We start from the raw sequence: 26,938 nt of genomic DNA, 5'->3' as shown, positions 1-26,938 counted from the left end.
TGTAACAGAGACGTATCTCATTATATAACAATTAACTCTCCAATAGGTTTCCAACAATCAGGTGGTATTTATTTAATGAATAATAACTGCTTTGTGAAATATAAATTAAATACATACACAGGAAGCTTCCTTTACAAAACTTCCATTTTTAAGTGGAATGGAGGTCAAGCCTTGACCAAAAGTCCGATACTTCTCGTCACCACAGAAAAAATAAATCTATGCACTGCTGGAAAGCTCTGAAGTGTCACATGAGGCTTCCCAAACCCAGCTCTGCACTCCCAGTGAGGGTAGCTGGGGCAGGGGAAGGGGAGTCTCTACAGAGGGATTAGGAAGAGCATTTCCTTCCCTCATGATCACATTTACCACCTGCCAAAAAAGAATCTAGACTCAGGTACTGATGGTAATATGATGAAAATTTAGTACCCAAATTTTATGTGGTACTGTGATTAAATACGTTTCAAAAAATTGTAAATTTTATTTTTAATTGATATACAATGATTGTATGTATACATTTATGGAGTACAATGTGATGTTTTGATATATGTTTACAATGTGGAGCGATTAAAATGGGCAAATTAACAAATCCATCATGTCTCACACTTTTTTTTTTTGGTGAAAACATCTGAAATCTATTCTTTTCACAATTTTGAAATATATAATGCATTTTCATTCATTAGAGTCACCATTCTGTGCAACAGGTCACTAGAGCTTATTTCTCCCATCTAACTGAAACTTTATGCCCTTCAATCAACGTCGTCCCTTTCCCACCTGCCTGGTAGTCATCATTCTACTTTCTACCTCTATGAATTCAATATTTGAAAATTCTACGTGTACGTGATATTATGTAGTTATTTGTCTTTCTGCGCCTGGCTTATTTCACTTAGCATAATGTCTTCCAGGTTCATTCATTTTGTTGAAAATGACAGGATTTTTTCCCCCTTTTAACGCTGAATAGTATTCCATTGTGTATATACAGATGCTCCTTGACTTACAGTGGAGCTAGGACTCACCCAATAAGCCTATCTTAAGTCGAAAATATGATAAGTCAAAAATGTACTTTTGACTTATGAAATTTTCAACTTACAATAGGTTTATACTTTCTTAATACTAAAAGCAATGCTGAATGCATATTGCTTCTTTTGTCATTGGGAAGTCAAAAAAGTGGAAGTCAAATTATCATAAATTGGAGACCATCTGTACACAGCATTTTCTTTACCTGTTCCTCTGATGATGGACACCTAGGTTGCTTCTACATTTTAGCTATTGTGAATAATGTACAGTGAACATGGGAGTGTAGCTATGTCTTTGGCATACTAATTTCAATTCCTTTTTTTTTCTTTTTTTGAGACAGTCTTGCTCCATTGCGAGGCGCCAGGCTGGAGTGCAGTAGCGTGACCTCGACTCACTGCAACCTCCCCCTCCCGAGTTCAAGCAACTGTCCTGCCTCAGCCTCCCAAGTAGCTGGGACTACAGGCATGTGCCACCACGCCCAGCTAATTTTTGTATTTTTAGTAGAGACAAGGTTTCACCATGTTGGCAAGGATGGTCTCGATCTCTTGACCTCGTGATCCGCCCGCCTCGGCCTCCCAAAGTGCTGGGATTACAGGTATGAGCCACCGTGCCCGGCCAATTTCTTTAAATATATATACAGAATTGAGATTTCTGGATGATATGGCAGTCCTATTTTTAATGTTCTGAGGAACCCCCATACCATTTTCCGCGATGGCTATATTAACCTACATTCCCACCGCCAGTGTACAAGCGTTCCCTTTCCTCCACACCCTGGCTAACACTTGTAACCTTTCGCCTTTTTGGTAATATCCATTCTAACAGGGGTGTGGTTTTAATTTGCCTTTTCCTGATAATTCGTGATGTTGAGCATTTCTTTCACATAGCTGTAGGCCATTTGTGTGTCTTGAAGTGTATATTTAGATCCTTTGCCAAATATGTCTTTTACATGCACACAAATGCAGACAAATACACTTGCAAATAAGAATTTCTTGCTTCTTTTTGTGGCTCTTTTTTTTTTTTTTTTTTTTTTTTTTTTTTGTGTGGTTTTTTTTTTTTTTTTTTTTTTTTTGCAGCAGGGGAGGTATAATGCCTTTTCTCTAATTCAGCTTTGAAGCAACTTAATGAAAGGACATAGAAATCTAAAAGATAAGACACTACAAAACAGGAGCTGAAACCCAGTCCCTACCACTTTCTATGACCCTCTGGTCACCTTTCAGCCTCTTTCAGCTCCAATTCTCTTCTTATCTAGTAAATAAGGAAGATGATTCGTGTTCTACAACATTACCAGAAAGATTAAATGAAATTCTGTATATAAAACATTTAGTATAGAATCCATCACAAAGTAACCACTTGATAGATCCCAGCAACTACAATAAAGTAATATTAATTAATTATTAGCATGGTTATTATTTTTACCATCATTAATATTGTAGCACCAATACTAGATAAAGCATCCTGAAGAAGGGCTAGAGTAGAGGTAATATACCAATCTTCCCTGAATTATGGCAAAATTCCCAAGTAGATGCAAATATCCTGGTCTGCTTTCATGACACTTTTAAATCTGGTCCCCTTAGAGCTTGAGCTCCTCAAGGAGTCTGTATGGGGGAACGTATCACAAGAGACCATTTGATGCAGGTCTCCACCTTCAAGCCACTGTAGTATCATTAGACCCAGATTCCAAGTACTGTAAGGGAGAATCAGAGACAGAAAGTGACTTGCTCAAGGTCATATGATTAATTAATGAACAGTCAGGGAAGCAGACTAGAGGCATCTTGTGCCTCAGTTTATCATTCCCAAGTTTTATAAAAGTTCTACCTTTAGTTCTGCAAAATTAAAAAAGAAACATTTGGAACAGTCAAAAATTGGGTTTGTATGTATATATATTCATATATGTAAATATGTACTTATATACACACGTGATACAGACATAAATATATATATATATACTCCATATGTAAAACATGATATGATATAATATAATATAAAATAATTAATATAATATAAACCTTTTTGCCTATTAACCAGGGGCCATCACAAATCCTGAGCTCATGGAGACAAGACTAGTACCTCCATCCCAGAGGAGGGCTATAGCAAAAGAGGTTTCCAAGTTTCTAATAACTAAGTGAATCTTAGCACCCATTCCCTTAAAAATATTTGTTATTATTTATTTGTTTCTATTAGCAATCATTTTTTATTCCCTGACCCCAAATTTATAACATGCTTATATGTGCCAGTCACTGTGCTAGGTGGCAGAGATATCTTTTGAACAATAAAAAGAAATACCTCAAAATCCCTCTCCAAGTCTGCCTCGCTTCCAACTTTCCCTCTTCTTGGTAGGAGAGAGAGACGGGAATCAGCACTATACAGAATACACTCACCTTTCAAAGAAATGGCCATCTATGGGTGGGAACCACTCCAGTGTCACAGAGTCCGTTGTGTGACCCACAACTTGGGGGGAGAGGGGAACAGGCGCCGGTTTCCTGGAGGGCTGCCAGCTCTGGTAGATCAGGTCCAGGTAACAGTGCATTCTGGCGACTTGATTGGGCGTGAAGGAGTCTGTACAGTCGTCATCTGCAAGCAGGCAGAGGGAGAGATAAGCACCAAGCCGCGAGGGCGGGCAGGTATGCTAGAGAGTTATGACGGCTCCTGGTGGCACGAGAGCCAGCACCCAAGTTGTTCCTTGCCAACTCAGGGCTGGCCTCTTCCAGCGCTCAAGAGTTAATGGCCTGTGAACAAATTAGTGTAGTCATCACTTCTGGAGACAGGTGAGAGGAAACAGGAGGGAGGGGAGGGTGGATGGAGCTGAAAAAGTATGGCTGAGACTGGGAAGAGAGCAGCCCAGAGGTCATGGCAAAGGACACAGGCAAGATGAGCTATTTTCCACGGGCCTCGAATCCACTGGGCATTAAGTCAACAATTTCATTACTCCCTCCCTCCCTCACCCTCCACTCAGTATCCCTCATTTATTCATTCATTAATTCATTCACTTGTTCATCCACTCACTCATTTACTCATTCTCTGATACACTCACTGGTTCCAATTCATTCCTTCACATTCTTTCACCCATTTATTCATTAATTTCACTATTAACTGATGCAGTGATATTGCCCTTCAAACAAACCTTCTGATTGTCTACTACATTTCTGCTCTGTGCCACAGGGTATAAAAAGATGAAACTTTAAAAGTTCCTGCCCATGAAGAGGTACCCAGTCTAGTTATGGAGTCAAGATCAGTCCAATGTATGAGTCAAGGTTGTTACAAGGCTGCTAAAGTCTATGATGTCAATCACTGATAAAGGGAGGAAGACAGCATGGGTTGGGTGGCGGAGGCAGGAGAAGGCAGGAGACCAGGAAGGCTTCTAAAGAACTAAAGAAGGAGATTGTTGAGGTTGATCAGATCCCATGACTAATATTGGAAAAGAAAGGAGAGGGATTGCAGGAGAAAGTGCTGCATGACTACAGAGGCTTGGTGCCTTAGGCAGAGAGCACAGACCAGGGAGTCAGGCAGACCTGGGAACAAGCCAGGGTAGTGTGTGTGCGGAAAACGTGAGCAGTACCATCTCCCCTCGGCGCTGCCATTGGTGCGCTGTGCTTCAGACACATTAAACCCCTTCCCTTCTCGCAAGTTTTGGAGCATGTACTACTATTTTCCTTATCTTACAGAAGAGGATATTAAAGCTCAAAGAGGGTAAACAACCATTTCAAAATCACAAAGCTGTGGATACAACTGGGATTTGAACCCAGGCAGTCCTGACTTCAAGGCTGTGCTTCTGATCAATATGAGAACTTATTTTCAAGCATAAATGAGACGTTGTATGGATATAAAATCCTGCAGGTGGTTGATAAATGGGAGTTGAGCCTGAGTCTAAGGCTTGGAACATAATGTCTCAGGTGTCTTTAGATCTAAGGACCTTTGATCCTGCTCTCCCTTTTCCAGGGTGTGACCTAAGACCCGGCCCTGAGGGAGAAGGCTTGCTTCCCATTTCTCCCTCCAACAGTTTTATTTAACTGCCGCAGGGGAGCGCAAGGCACCATTTTGGCTTGGTTTGCAAAAACACCACTTCCCAGAGGTGTCCACCCAGTCAGGGAGCCCGTAGCTAGGCCCCAGACAGAGGAGCAGAGGGCTCTTCTGATCTTAAAATGGACCGGCTACTGGGAATCCTGTAGTATATACTGGTTTCTTCTTATTAAACAAACATTAAATACATTTGAGCACGTGCTGGACAGTTAGATAGAGTCTTGAGAATCCAGCTTAGGAAAGGGGCAGGGGTGTGAGGGAGGCTCTACACAAAAGCTACCTTAAATCCCCTTAGTAATCTTTGCCAATCTCCTTTCCAGCACTCCAGGGAAGTCTTTAACATATTTGGAGAAGCAGAAGAGCCCAATGTCTGTTAACAAACACAGTATAGTGACTAATCCAGTAACCAGATGCCACCATATATCTCCTGAATACCAAACATTCTATGGCTCCCTATTGCAGGGAAAAATATCTCACTCTGTAAAAGGCCAGATCATTCAGTATTTTTTTCTTTGTTGCCATGAACTTTGTACTTCATCTTGAAAGCCCTGGAAAAGACACCAAATAGGTTAGAGGCAGGAGAAGGGCACGATGGCTAAGGGAAGAAGTGTGGCCATGTGATTAGATCAGCACACACAGAATCTATGGACAAGTGATTTTCTGCCCCCAGTGCCTCAGTTACCGCATCCATGAAGTGAAGACAGTGATGATAACGCGATTGCTCATCTCAAAACACGGCCAAGGTGCAGGGATGTGGGGACTGACAGCGATGCCTGTCCTATGATAAATGCTGGTAAATGGGAATTGGGAATAGTGTGTGTGTTGGCATGTGTGTGTGTATGCTTGTGTGTGCTCATTATATGTGAGTGTTGGAAAACTAAAAGCAGGAGAAAAAATACAGAATATAAAACACTCATTCTCTTCGATCTAACAATAAGGAATTTATGGATTCAAAAGATAGATACTGTTAGATAAACATGGGTAAAATATACATACAAGGATGTTTCTTGAAGCATAATTTATAATAGTGAAAATATTAGAAATAGCACATCTGTTCATTCATAGGGAAATGGCTGTGTACTTCAAGGCACAGGCATAGAACAAATATTAATCAGCCTTGACCAAAACATGAGATAACTTTAAGACTCAGTTCCCTCGTGCATCAATTGGGGGCATTTAAATAAACACCAACCCATGGAGTTGTGAGGACTCAATGAGCAAGGGCACAAAAAGCATTTACCAAGATGAATGATGCTGAAAAACAGTAGTTTTTTTCCCTGTACAAACTTCTATTTTACTTGCTTCCCCCACCCCCCCAAAAGTGTATTTTTTTAATAACTTAAAAAGTAACCATTTCGCATTTGTCAATAAAAAGAAAGTTTGAAAAAAATGGATAGGTGATGGAACCTGATAAGGAGACACGAATGTATTTGAACTTTAAAACTGAAGTCAAAAGCTATCCCAGGGTACATTACTTGGAGACTTTGAGGCTATCAGAATCTTGGGAGAGGTACCAAAGGGTTTTCATTTATCACAAAGCTCTGTTTCAATCAGCTAATGTCTAGAGTCAGCCCCGCGTGGCCTCCTTCCCTACCAATGCCTTTCCCCTCAATATCTGTGGCCACTTCATCTGGTCTCTCCTCTTGTTCTTCTGTCTGCATCTTGTCCCAAAGCAGAAGGAACTTTGGGACTTCAGCACCGATAAGCCCGACCCAGTCCCCATGCTGTTGATATAGTACCCTGGGTTTGGTTTGCTAACTGAACCTCGTTCTCAAGAACAACTGTTAGTCTGTGACTGAAAGGCCACACTGCATGGAGCTTCAAGGCATGAACTCCATGACTTCACTCCAAGTGGGACCTTGGGCACAATGCTGAGCCCCCGCCAACCACATTTTCACCCACCATAAAATGAGGAATAAGACGTTACCTGCCTCATAAAGCTGATGAGAGCATTTAACAAGCTAACTAATGTCTAGTGAATGGAAAACTAAGTTGCCTTGTGTAAAACTCCCTGTCTTTTTGTTTTTTTAAAATAATGGTAATAATAATAGTCATAATAATAAATGTAGATAACAAATTTGTAATAAAAAATTCACTGTAGAATATCTGGAATATGTCAAAAATGTTACAAAGAAATAAACATTACTCTGAACTCATTACCGATAGATAATAAAACTGATGTCTAATGTATATGTGTGTATATGTATGTATATAGATGTGTTTGTACATGGATGTAAATATCTATAGTAAATTTCTGTAATTCTTATCATCACATACATATATACAGGTCTTATACTACATATATGTATGACTTTCTGACATTTTCACATTAAATAGTCAACAAATAATCCTACTAATCAACCTTTATTGAACACTAATTATGATACCAAGGATAGCTTTTTTTTTTTTTAAACTTTCATTTTAAGTTCAGGAGCACATGTGCAGGTTTCTTACATAGATAAACTTGGGGGTCGTGGGAGTTTGTTTTACAGATTACTTCATCACCCAGGTATTAAGTCCAGTATCCATTAGTAATTTTTCCTGATCCTCTCCTTCCCCCCACTCTCCACACTTTGATAGACCTTAGTGTGTGTTGCTCCCCTTTATGTGTCCATGTGTTCTCATCATTTAGCTCCCACTTATAAGTGAGAACATGCAGTGTTTGGTTTTCTGTTCCTATGTTACTTTGCTAAGGAAAATGCCCTCCAGCTCCATCCATGTCCTTGCAAAAGACATACTCTCATTCTGTTTTATAGCTGCATAATATTCCATGGTGTATATATACCACATTTTCTTTAGCCTGTCTATCACTGATGGGCATTTAGACGAACAACAGTATTAAGTGCTTTACTTGTACCATTACACCTACAAGCAGGCAAGGTGAGTATGCTTATCCTCAATGGTATTAATGAAATAATTGAGGCTCAGAGAAGAGAAGTAAACTGCCAAAAATCAAAGCTGAGGCATGGAGGAGTCAAGTTTGGTCCCTCACTCCAAATGTCATGCTCCAAACTACCATGTTACTCGACTGCTCATGTCCTTCAACTGTCTTCTCTACCATCTTTAGTTGCCCTATAATGTCCTATCACATGAATACCTTGCAGTTTATTCAGCAGTCTATTACCTTTGGGCTTATAGGCAGTTTCTCATTATTCACACATATTTTTCCTCTATACCCGGCGTATAGTAAATGCCTAATAAATATTTAGGAAATGAATATCATTAAGAACATTCTTGTGGTTAAATCCTTAAGCATACCAATTGATTTACTTGCTTTGGATATATTCCTTAGAAGTGGAATTGCTGGGTCAATTTATGTGTGGATATTAAGAAGCCATGACACACAGAAACACAGGGTCAAGGCACTTGCTTCTGTAGGCTAGAGAAAGCCCTGTTTCCTATACTTTTGAGGACCACAGTGTCCTCCTCCAGAAACTCTCGTAGCCAGTTATCTCCAGGAAATAGAACTGGGTCTGCTGTTCTTTTATCTGCTGAGGGCTTATCCAAGAGTTCAACATGACTATGTTGAGTTCTGTTGAGCTTCAACAGAACTCCTCTGGAGCTCTGTCCAGCCTGCCTATTGAAATAGGCTTCCCCCCATCACCCACCTGGTGCCTCCTTGATCTGAGCATCTGGGGCCCTCTCAACCTTTCCCAGAACCAGAAAATGAGGCAGATAATTACTAGTTAACAACACAGGCTCTGCAGCAAGAAAGGCTTGGGTCTAGGTTTCACCTTTGCCTTGTTTTATCTTTGTAACGCTGGGCAAGATACTTAGGCTACCGGAACTACATTTTCTGCATCTGTAAAACTTGTGCACCTCCTTGGGCTACTTAAGTCTCCTACAGTGTCCGGCATATCATACATACTCAAGAACTACTGCAGGCCTGAGCTAACCAATATGGTAGCCACCAGACCGTGTGGCTCTTCTGATTTCAGTGAGTTAAAATAACTTAAGACTGATAATTCGGGTCACCAGTCACACTAGTTGTATTTCAATTGTTCAGTTACCATACTGGTAGTAAGGTAGTGGTACAACACTGGCCAGCACAGATACAGGCTATGTCTATCTTCATATAAATTTCTGTTGGCAGTGCTGCCTCACAACCCTTTATCCTACCAGTGATCAGGCCTGAGGAAGAAGCACCCGGGAAGATAAAGCAACGAGAAGTGGAACCAGCAATGTCTTCACCCAATTGTCTTGATGAGACAGCTCCCATGCATTGCTCTCCACATCCCTGAGAACCCAATCCTGTTCTGCAGTTTGAATTTCATCCAGCTGCTTTTTGTCACCTCATCTATCAGAAATCCTAAGGAAAACAAATATTTCAAAGCTCGTGGTCGCCTTGAATATGCTTTTGTGGGTATAAGTTTGTTTTCGTAGCTCAGTGAATTACTTCTGCTGTTAATGCGTCACTGAGCTGAGGGGCTCCTTTAAAAAAAAAAAAACAATAAATCAATCACCCTTTAGATCTGTACAAAGGGGAACAAAAAATATTTAGTTTTGGGGGTCTGGTAGCTAGCGGTAGCTCCTTGGCCCCTAAGAGGCCGGCAAACTTCCAAACTTATGTTATTGTTTATTTTCCATGTGCGTTCATCTGGCCAAGAAAAGGTGCTACAGAAGTGAAATGGAAGCAGGGCTGTATAAGGGAATGGGGCACCAGATGTGGAGCGTCAGCTTGGCTGGGAATGGAAGCCCAGTGGGAATCTGCTTTTCAGGAAATACCCAGTACCCTGGCCTTTTTTTGAGCACTCAAATCTAAGACTCCTTACGGTACTAGAGGTGGGTCATTGACATTTCAATTCAGATTTGGACCACATGAGTCTTACACTGGAGAGGTCCCCAGGGGTCCTCAGCCCAAATGGACAAGCAGAAAGGACCAATGGGGATCACAAAACCCTTTGGGTTCCAGCAGCAAATTCCATTCTTCAAATGAAATGAGGCAAAACCTCAACAGAAATGTAAAAGTCGGAAAGGGGGTGTATTTTCCTTGGCTCCAGCAGAAATGAGAGCCTAAAGCCCTACTCATATAGCCACCAGGGCAGTCCCCTGAGGTATCTCTGTGGAAGAGAATGTAAAAGCCACCCAGGTTGCTCAATTTCTCCACTCAACTATCAGCTAGCTCTGTTTAGAAGAGCAACACAAGAGTAAATGACAAAAATGCAGCTGTGTGCGGTGGCTCACGCCTGTAATCCCAGCACTCTGGGAGGTTGAGGTGGGCGGATCATGGGGTCAGGAGTTCAAGACCAGCCTCATCAAAATGGTGAAACCCTGTCTCTAATGAAAATACTAAAATTAGCCAGGCGTGGTGGTGGGCACCTATAATCCCAGCTACTCAGGAGGCTGAGGCAAGAGAATCATTTGAACCCGAGAGGCAGAGGTTGGAGTCAGCCGAGACCATACCACTGNTAAAAAAAAAAGAATAAAAAATATGATGCAAATAAAGACGATTATTAACAAAACAAGTTGAAGTCCAGATCTGAAAAGTGTGCTCATTCATGAAGAGAGAAAAATACGTGGAGTCAGATATGTGACTAGCACAAATGACTTCAGTGAGCCTCAATGCTGTCATCTGTAGAGTGGGAATAGTTCTGACTGCACAGATTATGCTCTCAATTAAATGAGAGAGAGCATATTGGCCTTTAAGGACAATATTTTGTTACATGAGTAGAAATATTGCTTTTAATAAGCATCAATTTTATATACCCGTTATAAGAGAATGTATTCATTTTTCTCCTTCCTTCCCTCCAAACCTCCCTCTCTTCCCTTTCTTTACTTCTTCCTTTTCTAACAAACATTTATTAAGGACTAGCCCCTGGGCTAGCTTCTGAGAACAGAGTGATATACTAGATGCAATCTCTGCCTTGATAGAATTTGCTTGTTCTAGTGGTGAAAGAGACATCAAGTTGAGTATGATCATAGAATTTGATGCTGGCTTGCCATGTGCAATAGTGTGGATTGTGACTAACACAAAATCTCTTAGCTGAAGGTGCAGTGGTAAGGGCTATGACAGCCCTGAGGAGGGGGTGTCTTGTTCTGATTTGCCAAAGATGCTAAAAGGGCTCAAAGGCCTTGATGTATCCTGTGCTAAAGGGAAGTACAAGGCATCTCCCAATGCCCCTAACATTGTTAAGTTACTAGTGATACATAAAAAGACTACGATAAGATACATGCAATTAGGAAAAAAAAAAAACATACCCAATTTCACGTCATCATTTTCTATTTGCAAAATCTGCAGCACTCTTATTGTTCTTGCAAAACATAATAGAAGAGGATGTGAGAGTTTTATGCTTATCTAAGGGACACATGGGCTAAATAAAAAAGGTTCAACAACAACCACTTTAGAAAATTGTGCTGCAAATTTAGGAAGGATCTTAGAGATGCAAGTCCAATGATTCCATTTTCTTGAGAAAAGTGAAACCCACAAAGAGAATGACCCAAAGACATTAGGTGGCTGAGTCGCAGAGCTAGGCCTTCCATCCTTAGAAAAGGTAAGTTGCTCATTCAAGGCTCCCCTGAGCCAGGATTAAATCCCACATTTGACATTCCGTCCTGTTCACCCCACAGAGTGTAGGGCCCTACCTGCATAGCTCATGAAGTTGTTGTAAGGAGTGTCGAAGAAGCTGTGAAAGCCACAGGTGTCATTTCCTGGCTCTGGGTCACCACAGGACTTGTGTTTGGGGACTGGGTTGGTATCATTGCAGAGGTCTCCAGTCTCGAAGGAGGGCTCTGTCTCCATGCAGGGGTCACTGCAGGACTGGATTTCTGAGATGCCTCGGAAGACGTGATAGAGGCCCAGGCTGTGACCAATCTCATGGATCATGGTGTGGGTGTGCCCAGGCACGCCATAGAAAGATGGGTTCAGGACAATGCCACCTGTAAGGGGAAATCCAGGGAATCAGGGAAGCTAGGTACTCTGCTTCTTGGTGCAATCACCCCCAAGTGTACCAAGGAGAAAGAGATGCTGCCCAAAACAACCACAATCTTCTCCACCCTATGACTCCATTGCCCTGAGAACTGTTACAACCTGTGACATGAATCATGAGCTATCAGAGCAGGAAGGAACCTCAAAAGTCATTTTCTACAATTCTTCGTTTTTCATATGAAAACACCAAAGCTTTAAAGAGGTAAAGGCACTTACCCAAGGCGATTTCAAACTATTTCAATGGAGAGCGATTCAGAAACTCTGATTTCTCAGCCAGTAAACCTTTCTGCTGCAAACTTTCCCTTAGAAAGTAAGACCTACCCTTATATTCAAATATTCTACATATTCTTGTCTAGACAAAGCCCTCAGGTTCAGACATCTTGGTTCTGGTTCTTATTTTGCCTTCACTAACTCTGGGACATTGAGTGGATTAATTAGCATCTCTGAATCTCATATTTTCATCTCTGATGCTGTAAGAGCATGAAAACTCATGTAGGTCAGCATCATGCTGTATTCACGATTCTAACAGTTTTCATACTAGCAAATGTCTCTTGAGGAGAACTCTTAATCAATGTTTTACTGTTAATGACTACCACGGGGCCTGGAGCAGAGTATCATATTCAATGTGTGTTAAATATTTGCTATGTAACTCATCTGAAGAAGTTTGAGAGGTTTAACTAATCAAGTGTGAGCAGCTAGAATAGCACCTCCATACATCAAGTGTATCACCCCAGACCTACAGAAGCACAACCTGTATTTTAAAAACAGCCTTGAATGACTTGTCTGTATATTCTGGTTTGAGAAGCAATGGACTATACCACATGCCTCCAAAGACTGAGCATTGCTTAGCTTGGGGAGATAGAACAGATCTCAGCAGAATCCATGGGTAGTATTTGTGCTGTATTCATTTTAGGAAAGATGTATACAGGCTGGCAGAGAGATATTTAAACTTTAAAATTTGAAAGTGTTTAAGGGAAGGTTAAAAATCAGGTCTGTGAACCTTGAAAGTAGGCACTTTGGGTGTAGAGCAGCATCTTATAAAAGAATGATGAGGAGGTAGGGGCTTGTTGATTTGAACTGGCAAGCCCCACATGGGCTTGAGGAGAGTTTCATCTTAGACTGAACCTCTGGAACGGGTGTGCCTGCTCAGTCAAGGCACTCAGAGAGTCTATGTAGAGGTCTCTGATTTTGAAGAAGGGCTCAGGGTATGGGTCCCTGGAGGACTTGATTTCTGAGATTGAATTTCTGAGCAATTTTGAATTGCTTAGAGCTTTCTAACACAAAGATAAAGATGTATGAGAGGGCATGTGAGTGTGTGGGTGTGCACATACACATGGGTATGAGAAGGGGGCAGGCAGAGGCAGGGAGGAAGAGAAATTGAGACAGGAAATCTTTCTCAATTATTTTCTGTCAATCATAACATGAAACACAATCCGCTTCACACCCAAGGCTTTTTCCAGGGATCATGATGTCACAGCAGAAAAAGAGGGTAAAAAAATATGGTTGTAATAAATTGGGTTTGATTGGCGCTACTGCAGAGAAATTACTTATGAGCAGCATCTCTCCGGATGGGGAGAGGGCAGCCTGGAGTCCGGCTGGAGTTAGCTGACATGGGTTGCAATCCCCGTTCTGCTTCACACTGGCCTTGTGACTGTGGAAAAAGGACTTTGCATTTCTGGTGAGCTCTAAAATAAGCAGCGACAATAATGATGACAGAGTGATGCTCTGTCTCCCCATGAAGCTTCATTATTAAGGTAATGAGAGGACAGGACCATTCCAGGGATGATGATTGGATTGCAGACTTGATGTCTAAGCTAGCCCTGTTTGTTTTATCTCATCCCCTCCCAACTCACACCTTTTCACAGAGTGACAGCACTTGGGTCCCAGTCCTGTTTCATTGCTTCTCTTATCAGGTGAAATAGCTTGAGCCTGACATCATCCTGAAGAACTATAACATGCTATGGATTTATAGCCTCTCTTATTCCTGGCCCTGAGCCAGTCTCTGAAATTTATGGAATTATCAGGAGTATTTTGTTCTAACTGTAAAAGTCTGCTGCTCAACCATTCTCAGACTCTGATCATAGCCCTTACAGTTGCTTTTCTAATAGGACAGAATTTCAGAACTGAGAAGGGTCTTTGGGGTTTTCTGGCCTCCTAGGACCTGCTTATTTAATATTGAAGGACACTGAGACCTGAGGAAGGAAAGAGAATTGCCTAAGGCCATACTGCTAAGTCAAGTCACAGTTGAGAATGAACACGAATTTTGGCTTTAGTATAGCATTACTCCCATACACCATATTCTAGGTATGTCATATAAGCTGATCACCTTCAAGTTTGCCTAAGCTGCATGCTCTCTTCTTAGGAGCTCTTACAACCCCATCTGTCTGCCTGTCTGCCTATTTATCTACCCATACATCATAATTCTTTGTGGTGGACACTGTGGACATTTAGCAGCATCACTGGCTTCTACCCACTAGATGCCAGTATCATTCCCCCATTTGTAATAAGCAAAAATATATCTAGATATTGCCAAATATCTCCTAGGGCATAAAATCCTCCCAGCTGAGAACAAGTTGATATTTATCTTTGTATTTATTCATACAACCACACACGCGCGCACACACACACACACACAAATTGGTTGCATTCTCTAAAAAACAATTGAGAAATGAGAGTCATCTGGAGGTAACTATGTCTATGCTTAATTCAGCAAGACTTCTATTATTTGAATCTCTCATTTCCAAGACAGCATAGCAATGGAGCAGCTACTGGACTCTGTTTCACCAGGAGACCAGGCAGGCTTGAGGATACATCCAGCACTGTCACTGCTGAGCCAGAACATTCTCAGATAAAGATGTTCACTGAGTCATCACGATTCATTCTTGTAAATAATGGGAACATTCTACCAAAGGGAAAATGGTTAAATAAATGGCAGTGCCGTTGTTCAAGGGAATATTATGTGGCTTTTAAAAATCTTGTCTTTAGAGAGGGGGAAATAACCCAGAAGGGTACTTTTCTTTTGTGATTTTAAATGAAAAAAAAAAAAGGGTGAGAAGTGAGGATATGACTTCTACAACATGGAAAAAAAAAGTAGATAGCATAATATTAAGTAAAAAAAGAACACAGAATTTCATCTATGCTATGATTTTTAAAATGTACAGTTAAAGAAAAGCATGTCTACAAATAGATGTGTTCTGGAAGAGGGCATGGAAACAATAAAATTAAAGAACTACAATGTTTGCTTACAGGGCATCTTTCAGAAACTGTTGTCATGTCTAACTTTTGGTGATTGGTTTGCAGAAACTTATGTCTTGTTTATGGATATGCATAATTTGAATGTAAGAAGAGTTCCTGTTGGTGTTGGTGGGCGGAACATGGAGGAACAAGGAGTTCTTACAAACTCACTTTCTCTTGCTTCTTTGGTGTCTTTCAAGCCAACCCATGACTGGCTGTGCCAGTACAGTGTGGTTACCAGACTGAGAAGATGTTTGCAGGAACTAGGAGACAGAGGGTTTAAGGAGAAAGCAAACAGTAGATAGTGCTGGAAACTAAGATTCCAGTTGTGACTGTCACTGTCTGTGTGATGTTGGGTAAGCCCCATTTCTTCTTTGGGTCTCATTTCCCCATTGATAAAACGTGGTTAATAATATGGTGCTATTTCCCTCAGAAAATTGCTTGGTGGTCAAAATGAGATAAAGGATGTCAAAGAATTTTGTAAATTAACGTGGTAAATAAATGGGCTGTTCACCCTCACGACTACCACCACCACCATCATGATCATAATAATGATCATCATCGCACTGAATGTATTACTGTCCTACTCCAGGTTCCTCTTGAAGAAGTTTCTAAGACTCACCTAAGTGCATTAGGACCTCCTTGTCCCATGGCCAAGTTGCTACTCCTGCCAACTCCTCTTCTGAGGAGTTTGCAAAGAAAATATTGAGATGTGTTGATCCATCCAATCTAAGAATGTTCTTCAGCTCATTAACATCCATGTAGGCTCTGAAACAGAAGAAGAACTTTGATTGTTACCATACTCAAAAAGATACTATTTAAATAACAGGCATTCTCCAAATGATTTAGAGCAACTATGTGTGCCAGGCACTTTGCTAAGCACGTTATAAACACCACCTTATTGAATTCCCCCGATAATATTATAAGTAAGATGATTCCATTTTACACATCATAAAAATAAGTCCTTGAGAGTTTAAGAGACTTGTCAAAGTTGTTAGGCTTCTTACAAACACAGAGGTAGGTAGTATCATTATCTCCAGAGGCTTAGAGAACCTTCTTCAGATCTTACTCAGTTCAAGATGCTACTTGGCAGTGTTTTCCTTTTCCTTAATGCTGTCTCCACCCAGGAGGTCTCACAAAGCCCAGCCAGTAGCACACATTAATGATGCTTCTCTTTTCTTCCCCTCTTAGAATAATAGAAGAGCTTCCTCATATATGAAAGACCAAGTCCAAGTTCCCAGCATGGCCTCCAAGACACAGCCTACTCCTTAGCCTCATCTCTCTCTATTCCTTCTCTTGAGCGTCCCACTGCATACAGACATCTCTGCCCCATGTATAGTGCATGATCCCACTGGCACCTTTATTCATGCTCTTTCCTCTGCTGGGACTCTGATCAGCATTTTGTCCTGTGAAGAACAAATCCAAAGTCTGTTCTGGAATCCCTCCTCCAGGAAGACTTCCCTGATGCTCTCCTCCCTGAACCCCTTTTAACATCTCCATACTTGTCTACCGCCTACGAGCAGTGCACTCTCTCTCATTTGCCACTTCAATTAATCACGTCCTCTGTCTGTTATATAATACCCATTTGTGGCCACCTGGGGAAAGGGGAGTGCCTTATTCATCTCTGTTTACCGAGTTCTCAGCACAAAGCTTGATACCTGGTGAACACTCAGTAGATTTTTGATGGAATTGAATTAAATTGGGAAAAGTAGGAGTAAAAATATTTAACTCTCAGTCTCAAATTTAGTAATTCCATACTAATGGGGCCTCGGTTTTCTTATCAATACATTGAAATTAGTAACAGCTGCCTGGTGCTCCACAGAGCATTTCTGTGGGTGGAAAACCTACCCCTCTACCCTGCTGTGAATAGGATACGTCTCAGACCTAGAGTGTCATGGCCGCCCATGTCACAGAAAGCCCCAAGCTCATGAAACCAAACATTCATGTGACCATAATTTGTACGACTTTTCACAAAAAACATGGGTTGGAGATATAGGTGGGGCCAGGAGAGTTTATATCTATGTCTAGGTTTAGCTGACTAATTCCAAGAATCACAAGCTCAGATATTGACCTGAAATCTCACTGCTGAGCTCTTTTCTTCCTCAAGAGCCCACATTCAACTTCTTAGGCTGGAAGCCTCATGAGGGATTCTAATAGTTTTCTCTGTCATCAGGGAAGAGAATGAGGAAGGAGACAGCCAACATTTATGAAGCATTTGCTGTATACCAGACCCTGTGTTAGGTACACATGTCTCATCCCTGTTAGGTAGTTGAAGCAATGCAACAGAGTGGGTGAGATGGCTGATTCTTAAGCTACAGCCCTAGGTTTAAATCCAGCTCTTCCACTTTATTTTTGGGTCACCCTGGGCAATGTACTTAACTTCCCGTGCCTCAGTTTCTTTATATACAGAACAAGGGTGATAATAATACCTACCCCATACAGCTGTTCAGAGGGTTAAGGTAGTTAATAAAGAAAGAGTAAAGGGCTTAGAAGAATGTCTAGCATGTAGAAAGCCTCAGCGCATGTTTAACTATTCCTATCACTTATCCCCATCATACAGATGAAGGAACAGGGGTTCAGAGATCACACAACAGGCGACGAGGCCAAGTACAAATCTAGACGTGTCCAACTCTTCCCACAACCTCACCCTCATTTCCAAGCTCACTCAGGCCCACAGTGAAATGGGAAACAATGCCTGGGAGAAGAATGAAAACACAGAGGAGCCGAGATTTTCTTGGATCAGCCCTTTCCACATAATTTATTATTTTCTAATTGATTTGTTCATTTCCATCAAATGTTCTCTCAGGCAGAGAACAAAAATGTTATTAGAGAAAGCCACCTCTGTCCATGGCTCTGAGATGAGAAAGCTTCCAGAGAGAAAAAGACAGGGTGGGTAGGGGCAGTGGAGACGTTTTAATTGGTTGTTTATTCGGTGGTAATTGCAGAAGCCAATCTTTTCAAGAAGCGGTATTCATCCTAGCCCAAAGCAGAAAAATGGGATGTGGGAGCCTCTCCCTGGCTTGTACCTGAAATTTTCCCTCATACTTTGGGAAGCTTCCATTTCCCCGAAGGGGAAGAATCCACAGGAGCAATCCAGGCCCAGGCCCCTAACCCTACTGGCCTCTCTCTTCCCCACCTCTCCTAGAGGGACCTACCCGAAGTGGGAAAAAAAAAAAAAAAGCAACAACACAGCTCTGTGGATGAAAGTTTTCCTTCTGTTGCCTGAGGTTTTCCCACTAATACAGAGCCAGGCTGGGTGTCTCTCAAATATATCAGGGGGAAAATCTTCGGGACAGGAATACATGTGGGTATTTACCTTCCTACCCTTATGCCTTGAAAGGATGTCTTTTTCCCTTTTGTCAACAAGACAGAAGAGAAAGAAAAGGAGGTCAAATTCAGAAGAAACTACTGAACTACTTTCGTTCTCTCACCTTCATTACCCCTACTGTCTAGGAATAGTGAAGGTGAGAGAAGGAAATGGGCCACATGACTTTCGTTTGGCAATTGTTGGGAAGGCTGGCCCTGTGCATACATTGTACATTGTTCAAATACACTTTAAATTGTAAGGGCTTGGTGTGGTTTCTCCTGCCTGTAATCCCAGCACTTTGGGTGGCCAAGGTGGCAGGAATTCTTGAGGCCAGGAGTTTGAGACTAGCTTGGGCAATACAGGGAGATCCATTTCTACAAAGAATACAAACAATTCAAAAAATTATCTGGGCATGGTGGCATATGCCTGTAGTCCCAGTTACTTTGGAGGCTAAGACAGGAGGATCACTTGAACCCAGGAGTTCAAGGCTGCAGTGAGCTATGATGGCACCACTCTACTCCCACTTGGGCAAAAGAGCAATATCCTATCTCTTTAAACAAAAACAAAAACAAACAAACATTATTTACTTCCCAGAAAAAATCAATCAAAATCCCAAAATTCACAAAGTTGGACAGACAGACGTATATCTATGGGAATGTTGTCTGTCCAACTCTGTGTGTGTATTAGTCTGTACATTAATCTGTGTGTGTGTGGATCTGTAGGTTAATCTGTGTGGATTAATCTGCATAGAAGCTTTGCTACTCAGAATTGGACAGATAGACCTATATGTATGGGCAAGTAGGTTTGAGTATCACGTAGCTCAGGAGGGTACCAACAGGATTAAATAAGACAATCCCAGCAGATAACTAGAAAATGTGAGCTTCCCTCCATATCCTGGTGTCCTAATTTCGCCTACTGGGAAAGACCCTAAACGGGCAGTCTGCCTCTGGGTGGCTCTCCCAGTCTCAGTTTTCAGTGTCTCTTCCTCCTACAAACTCAACTACTCAAGTTATCTTGGTTTCCTTATTCTGGGAACCTTTAGTTTTCCCCAGTTATGCCCAACCCCTAAGTATGTCCATTAGTTTCCCTTCTCTGCCTTACAATATCTCTTCTTGATTCTTAGCTCTTTTAAATCTTACAATCCCTGCAAAGCCCAGCTTACATGTGATGCACTTCATGTATCCTCTTATGACTACCCTTGTCTGTAAAGTAGGGATGATGATGACCACCTGTCAAGGGTGTCATAAGAATTAGAGGCAACATAGGTTAAGTGCCTAGCATGGTGGCTGGCACAGAGAAGGCATCACTGATTAGGATAGGCTCCTTTTACTCCATTTACTGTTAGTAAAATGAAAATTATTAATAATCAAATCATCATCATCACCTCTATCTGAAAATGAATGCTTCCGCTGTTTTTTCTATCAGGTAATGAGCTTCTGGCAGTCAGGACCAAATCTTTATTATCTCTGTATCACTTAAAAGCATCCTTCAAGAGAGAACCACCACTGAAGGGCAGCTACTGAGCACCTCTCTCTCAAACTGCATAGTTTCAAAACAGGATGAGCAAGCCCAGAGCTCAAGGAAGGGGAATGATTTGCCCAAGGTCAAATACCCAATACAGGGTATAGAAAAGCCTGGCAACAAGCCTCTCTGCTCCAACCTGTGTGCATGCCACTTGTGTATAACAGCAGTTTTGTATCACAAGTAAAGTCACCTCTTTCTTCAAGTGGACACAGTTCCCTGCAAAGGTGCATAGTTTAGAGAACGAGTAATGGGAAGGATGGCAGCCTCCATTCTCTCCCTCCGCTGGACACCTGGGTGCGGGAACCTGCATCGCCTGAGTATCTGACCACTTCTCACTGTACTCTGCTAGTTGTTCTCCAGCTCAGGGTTTCTACCTAGTCAGGTTGTGAAATAGATCTGGGTCTTCTAGATCATGTTCTACAGAAGGCTAAATTTATAAGAAAGAAATGAATATTCAAAGACAAAGTTGGCTGAGTCAAACTGGTTTGGAACATGTTCTGTTAAATAGGGTTAAATACACACATTTTTTAATTGCAAGGATTTTCAGAGCCTCAAATATGCAAAATCAAAGTAAGGCAGATAGTACGGGAAGTGTACCCAAATATATTTGACCATAATTCCTCCTCCACACCCCTCCCCCTTACACTTCCACCTTTGCCAAAAACCAAACAACAGTACAAACCACAAAGTTTGGAAAATATCGGCTGGATTGAAACATCCCTCCTAAATTAGATCCTTTCCCCTGAGCCGCCTCTCGAGAGTGGTCTCTTTTCTTCCTGCACAACCCATGCACCTGGATCCACTGTGGAAATTGCGGGTCCCCTGGAATGTCTGTTTCAGGGGGCCCAGCCCTGATTGCCAAGGCGCCCAGACTTTACCCCTCTGCCAGAACTGCATTTCAAAGCCATGAGTACAGTTCTGGAGGGAGATCAAAGCTCTCTCAACTCAACTGTCATTAGAATATTTTCTTTATGCATCTCACTCGTTGGTGAGTGCCAGCAACATATTTCCTAAATGCACTGGCCTGAGATGGCACGACTCTGTAATAATCTGAATGAGAGGGCTGTCAGGGCCTGTTTTATTGAGAGAGAAGCAAAAGGGAACCACATTCAGAATGCAAAACAACAACAGCAACAGCAACAAATCCTTTAAATAAAATTAAGGGAAAAAGTGTGAGAAGGCCTGAGTTTTTCCATCTCTAGAAACATGACACACTGGCCTTCCAGTTTCAGTGGTACTGTTTACAGTGAGCCCAGGTCAAGACTGAGGACTCTCAATTTCTATTTACACTCAAAGTAGGCCACTCTTCAGTGGACTTCCCCTATGTAGAAGTGATAGCTGAGGAGATCTTTAAGCAATGTCATGCCAGAGTCATGCTTCCTGGGCCCTTGATGGGTACGGCTGGTCACAGGGATGGTACTGGCCATGTGTTGATGCCCTCAACTGGAGGAGGGTTTGTGTGAACCAAACACTGGCTGAGAGGGGGCCACTTTTAAGTTGGAGACTGAGAACGGTTCTTTCAGGTTAGAATAAAAGGCAGCAGAGAGTAATTTTAAGAGAGAGACAGACTGGAGTTCAAATCCTCCTTCTTCCACAAAGTGGTCTTGTGATCTTGAGCAACTGACCCTGTCATTTGTATCTCAATTTCCTCATCTGTGAAATGGGAATTAGAAAATTCAATACAGAAATGGGGATATAAAAATTCAAGGCAGTAATGCATGAGAAAATACCTAGAAGAGTACCCAACTCATGAAAAACCCTCAAGATGTGGAATTATCTTTTAAGCTAGTTCATAGATCTAGAGAAAACTAGCCTTAGCTCCCAATGCCTGTTGGGTTCCCACTCCACCAGCAAAACCTGGTTTCCTTCACTAAATCAATGTGTTTACCTTCTTCACAGGAGGTTGTCCTGTTTCTCCATCTCATAGAGCAAATTCTGTAACATTGCCCATTTCCAAATTCTGATTGTAGCTTGTCATTCCCAAGGAGGTCCTCAAGTCCATGAACCACTACTTAATTTTCAGAACACACCAGACCGCTTGAAAATGATTATCAGATACAAAGATCAAAGCCACTCAAGGCAAGTCATTAAAGCATGATAAACCTCAGAATGTTTATTGCATCCATATCCTTGTTCCAGATAACAGACTTTCTCCAAGCTGTGACCAGTACAAAAATCTGAATTTTGTTCTTTATCCCAAGGGTCCTAACAAACTGGACTTGATCCTCCTGCTTAGTTTCATTGTCAAAAATGATAAATCTGCCTTGCTAGTCTATAAAAAAAGACACAGAAAGAAAATGCTGGGAGAGTTTATTAAATTCTTGGAATCTTGAATGATTAGTTTCCAAAATAACAGATTTTATATGGAAGCTTGACACATAGGAAAGAAAAATGTAACAGCATCAATCAAAGACTAACTGAAAAACTGATCATTCCTTTATTTAGTTATTGAATGAGTCATTCTTTCCTTACCTCCATTTTTTCCTCCCTCCTTCCCTGCCTTCATTCTCTGCTTCCTCATTTCCTTCCTCTCCACATATCATTCATTTATTCTTTTCTGCTTTCCTTCATCAACACTTATTGAGATTTTATCAAATACTATGCTTTAAGCTAGAAACTGTGCCTATAGATAATGAGGAAAAAAAGCATGATTTTCATTATCAGAGTATCAGAAATTTTATGAAGAAAGTGAGACAAGTAAATGAATGATCACAACATAATACAATAATACTAATAACACTACCATTTGGGAAAGTTTACTACAAACTGGAACTGTTGAAGTATTTTTTAATACATATATTTTATTGCACTTTAGGTTCTGGGGTACATGCGTAGAACATGCAGGAATATTGCATAAGTACATACATGGCAATGTGGTTTGCTGCCTCCATCCCCCCGTCACCTATATCTGGCATTTCTCCCCATGTTGTCCCTCCCCAACTTCCCTACCTCCCGCTGTCCTAACCCTGTTCTACCCCAACAGATCCCAGTGTGTGATGCTCCCCTCCCTGTGTCCATGTGTTCTCGTTGTTCAACATCCACCTATGAGTGAGAACACGTAGTGTTTGATTTTCTGTTTTTGTGTCAGTTTGCTGAGAATGATGATTTCCAGATTCATCCATGTCCTACAAAGGACACAAACTCATTATTTTTTATGGCTGCATAGTATTACATAGTGTATATGTGCCACATTTTCCTTCTCCAGTCTATCATCGATGGGCATTTGGGTTGGCTACAGGTCTTTGCCAACTGTTTACAATGTAAACAGTGCTGCAGTGAACACACATGTGCATGTGTCTTTATAATAGAATGATTTATAATCCTTTGGATATATACCCAGTAATGGTATTGCTGGGTGAAATGGAATTTCTATTTCTAGGTCCTTGAGGAACTGCTACTCTGTCTTCCACTATGGTTGAACTAACTTACACTCCCACCAACAATGTAAAAGTGTTCCTATTTCTCCATATCCTCTCCAGCATCTGTTGTCTCCAGATTTTTGAATGATCAGCATTTTAACTGGAATGAGATGGTATCTCAATGTGGTTTTGATTTGCATTTCTCTAATGAACAGTGATGATGAGCATTTTTTCATATGTTTGTTGGCCTCATAAATGTCTTCTTTTGAGAAGTGTCTGTTCATGTCCTTTGCCCACTTTTGAATGGGTTTGTTTGTTTTTTTTCTTGTAAATCTGTTTTAGTTCTTTGTAGATTCTGGACATTAGCCCTTTGTCTGTTGGGTAGATTGCAAAAATTTTTTCCCATTCTGTTGGTTGCTGGGTCACTCTAATGACTTTTTAAAAAAATTATTTATTTATTTATTTATTTATTTATTGCTGTACAGAAGCTCTGGAGTTTAATTAGATCCCATTTGTCTATTTTGGCTTTTGTTGCCAATGTTTTTGGTGTTTTAGTCATGAAGTCCTTGCCTATGCCTACGTTCTGAATGGTTTTGCTTAGGTTTTCTTCTAGGGTTTTTATGGTGTTAGGTCTTATGTTTAAGTCTTTAATCCATCTGGAGTTAATTTTAGTGTAAGGTGTCAGGAAGTGGTCCAGTTTCTGCTTTCTGTACAATGGACAGTTTTCCCAACACCATTTATTAAATAGGGAATCCTTTCCCCATTGCTTGTTTTTGTCAGGTTTGTCAAAGATCAGGTGGTTGTAGATGTATGGCATTGCCGTCTACATCTCTGTTTTGGTACCAGCACCATGCTGTTTTGATTACTGCAGCCTTATAGTATAGTTTGACTCCAGCTTTGTTTGTTTTTATTTTTTTTGTTTGTTTGTTTGTTTTTTATATTTTTATGCTTAGGATTGTATTGGCTATGTGGGCTTTTTTTTGGTTCCATATGAAGTTTAAGGTCATTTTCTCCAGTTCTGTGAGGAAGGTCATAGGTAGCTTGATGGAGATAGTGTTGAATCTATAAATTACTTTGGGCAGTATGGCCATTTTCACGATATTGATTCTTCCTAACCATGAGCATGGAATGTTTTTCCATCTGTTTGTGTCCTCCCTTATTTCCTTAAGCAGTGGTTTGTATTTCTTCTTGAAGAGGTCCCTTACATCCTTGTTACTTGTATTTCTAGTTTATTGTCTTTGTAGCAATTTTGAATGGCAGTTTATTCTTGATTTGGCTCTCTTTAAGTCTGTTATTGGTGTATAGAAATGCTTTTGATTTCTGCACATTGATTTTGTATCCTGAGACTTTGCTGAAGTTGCTTATTAGTTTAAGGAGATTTTGGGCTGAGACAATAGGGCCTTCTAAATATACAACCATGTCATCTGCAAATAGAGACAATTTGACTTCCTCCTTTCCTAACTGAATACCCTTTATTATTTTTTTTCTTGCCTGACTGCTCTGGCTAGAACTTCCAACACTATATTGAATGAGAGTGGTGAGAGAGGGCATCCTTGTCTAGTGCCAGATTTTAAAGGGAATGCTGCCAGTTTTTGCCCATTCCATGTGATGTTGGCTGTGGGTTTGTTGTAAATACCTTTTATTGTTTTGAGATATGTTCCATAGATACCTAGTTTATTGAGAGTTTTTAGCATAAAGGCCTGTTGAATTTTTCTAAGGCCTTCTCTGCATCTATTGAGATAGTCATGTGGTTTTTGTCTTTGGTTCTGTTTATGTGGCAGATTACATTTACAGACTTGCATATGTTGAACCAGCCTTGCATCCCCGGGATGAAGCCTACCTGATCATGATGGATAAGCTTTTTGATGTGCTATTGCAATCAGTTTGCCAGTATTTTATTAAAGATTTTTGTATCTGTGTTCATCCTGGATACTGGCCTGAAGTTTTCTTGTTGAGTCTCTGCTGGGTTTTGGTATCAGGATGATGTTTGTCTCATAAAATGATTTGGGAAGAATCCCCTCTTTTTGCAATTTTTGGAATAGTTTCAGAAGGAGTGGTACCAGCCCCTCTTTGTATCTCTGGTAGAATTCGGCTGTGAACCCATCTAGACCTGGACTTTTTTTGGTTAGTAGGCTATTAATTGCTGTCTCAACTTCAGCCCTTGTTATTGGTGTATTCAGGGTTTCAACGTCTTCCTGGTTTAGGCTTGGAAGGGTGCAAGTGTCCAGGAATTTATCCATTTTTTCCAGGTTTACTGGTTTATGTGCATAGAGTTGTTTATAGTAATCTCTGATGATAGTTTTTGTTTCTGTGGAATTGGTGGTGATACCCCCTTTATTGATATTGCATCCATTTGATTCTTCTCTTTTTTATTAATCTGGCTAGTGGTCTGTCTGTTTTGTTGATCTTTTAAAAAAAACAGCTCCTTGATTTACTGATTTTTTGAAGGTTTTTTTGTGTCTCTATCTCCTTCAGTTCTGCTCTGATCTTAGTTATTTCTTGTTGTCTGCTAGCTTTTGAGTTTTTTCAATCTTGCTTCTCTAAGCTTTTACAATTTTGATGATAGGGCATCAATTTTAGATCTTTCCTTGCTTCTCATGTGGGTATTTATTGCTATAAATTTTCCTCTAGGCATTGCTTTAAACGTGTCCCAGAGATTCTGGTATGTTGTGTCTTTGTTCTCATTGGTTTTGAAGAACATCTGTATTTCTACCTTCATTTCATTGTTTATCCAGTCAACATTCAAGAGCCAGTTGTTCAGTTTCCATGATGTTGTCCAGTTCTGAGTGAGTTTCTTAATCGTGAGTTCTAATTTGATTGCACTCTGGTCTGAGAGACTGTTTGTTATGATTTCCGTTCATTTGCATTTGCTGAAGCGTGATTTACTTCCAATTATGTGGTCAATTTTAGGGTAGTGTGGTGTGGTGCTGAGAAGAATGTATATTCTGTTTATTTGGGGTGGAGAGTTCTGTAGATGTCTATTAGGTTTGCTTGGTCCAGATCTGAGTTCAAGTCCTGGATATCCTTGTTAATTTTCTGTCTTGTTGATCTGTCTAATATTGACAGTGGAGTGTTAAAGTCTCCCACTATTATTGTGTGGGAATCTAAGTCTCTTTGTAGGTCGTTAAGAACTTGCTTTATGTATGTTGGTGCTCCCCTATTGGGCACATATATATTTAGGATCATTAGCTCTTCTTGTTGCATTGATCCTTTTACCATTATGTAACACCCTTCTTTGTCTCTTTTGATCTTTGTTGGTTGAAAGTCTACTTTATCAGAGACTAGGATTGCAACTCCTGCTTTTTGTATGCTCTCCATTTGCTTGGTAAATCTTCCTCCATCCCTTTATTTTGATCCTATGTGTGTCCTTGCATGTGAGATGGGTTTCCTGGATACAGCACACCGATGGGTTTTGACTTTTTATCCAATTTGCTAATCTGTCTTTTGACTGTGGCATTTAGCCCATCTACATTTAAGGTTAATATTGTTATATGTGAATTTGATCCTGCCATTTTGATGGTAACTGGTTGTTTTGCCCATTAGTTGATGCAGTTTCTTCAT

General features: G+C 40.8%; 1 protein-coding gene across 1 annotated transcript in view; it reads right to left on the bottom strand.

Annotated features, from left to right (window-relative positions):
• Nucleotides 1–26,938, bottom strand: part of PAPPA (pappalysin 1) — a 255,350-nt gene that overhangs the window by 181,117 nt on the left and 47,295 nt on the right. The window contains exons 3-5 of the mRNA XM_017504315.2: nucleotides 15,810–15,955; nucleotides 11,611–11,904; nucleotides 3,390–3,582 (exon numbers count right to left, since the gene is read on the bottom strand). Coding sequence (XP_017359804.1) covers nucleotides 3,390–3,582; nucleotides 11,611–11,904; nucleotides 15,810–15,955 — 633 coding nt within the window. The remainder of the gene's footprint in view (nucleotides 1–3,389; nucleotides 3,583–11,610; nucleotides 11,905–15,809; nucleotides 15,956–26,938) is intronic.

The sequence above is a fragment of the Cebus imitator genome, unplaced genomic scaffold, assembly GCF_001604975.1.
Source record: "Cebus imitator isolate Cc_AM_T3 unplaced genomic scaffold, Cebus_imitator-1.0 Scaffold320, whole genome shotgun sequence".
Taxonomy (NCBI): domain Eukaryota; kingdom Metazoa; phylum Chordata; class Mammalia; order Primates; family Cebidae; genus Cebus; species Cebus imitator.
The sequence above is the reverse complement of the archived record's forward strand: the minus strand, read 5'-3'. Positions and strand labels throughout refer to the sequence as shown.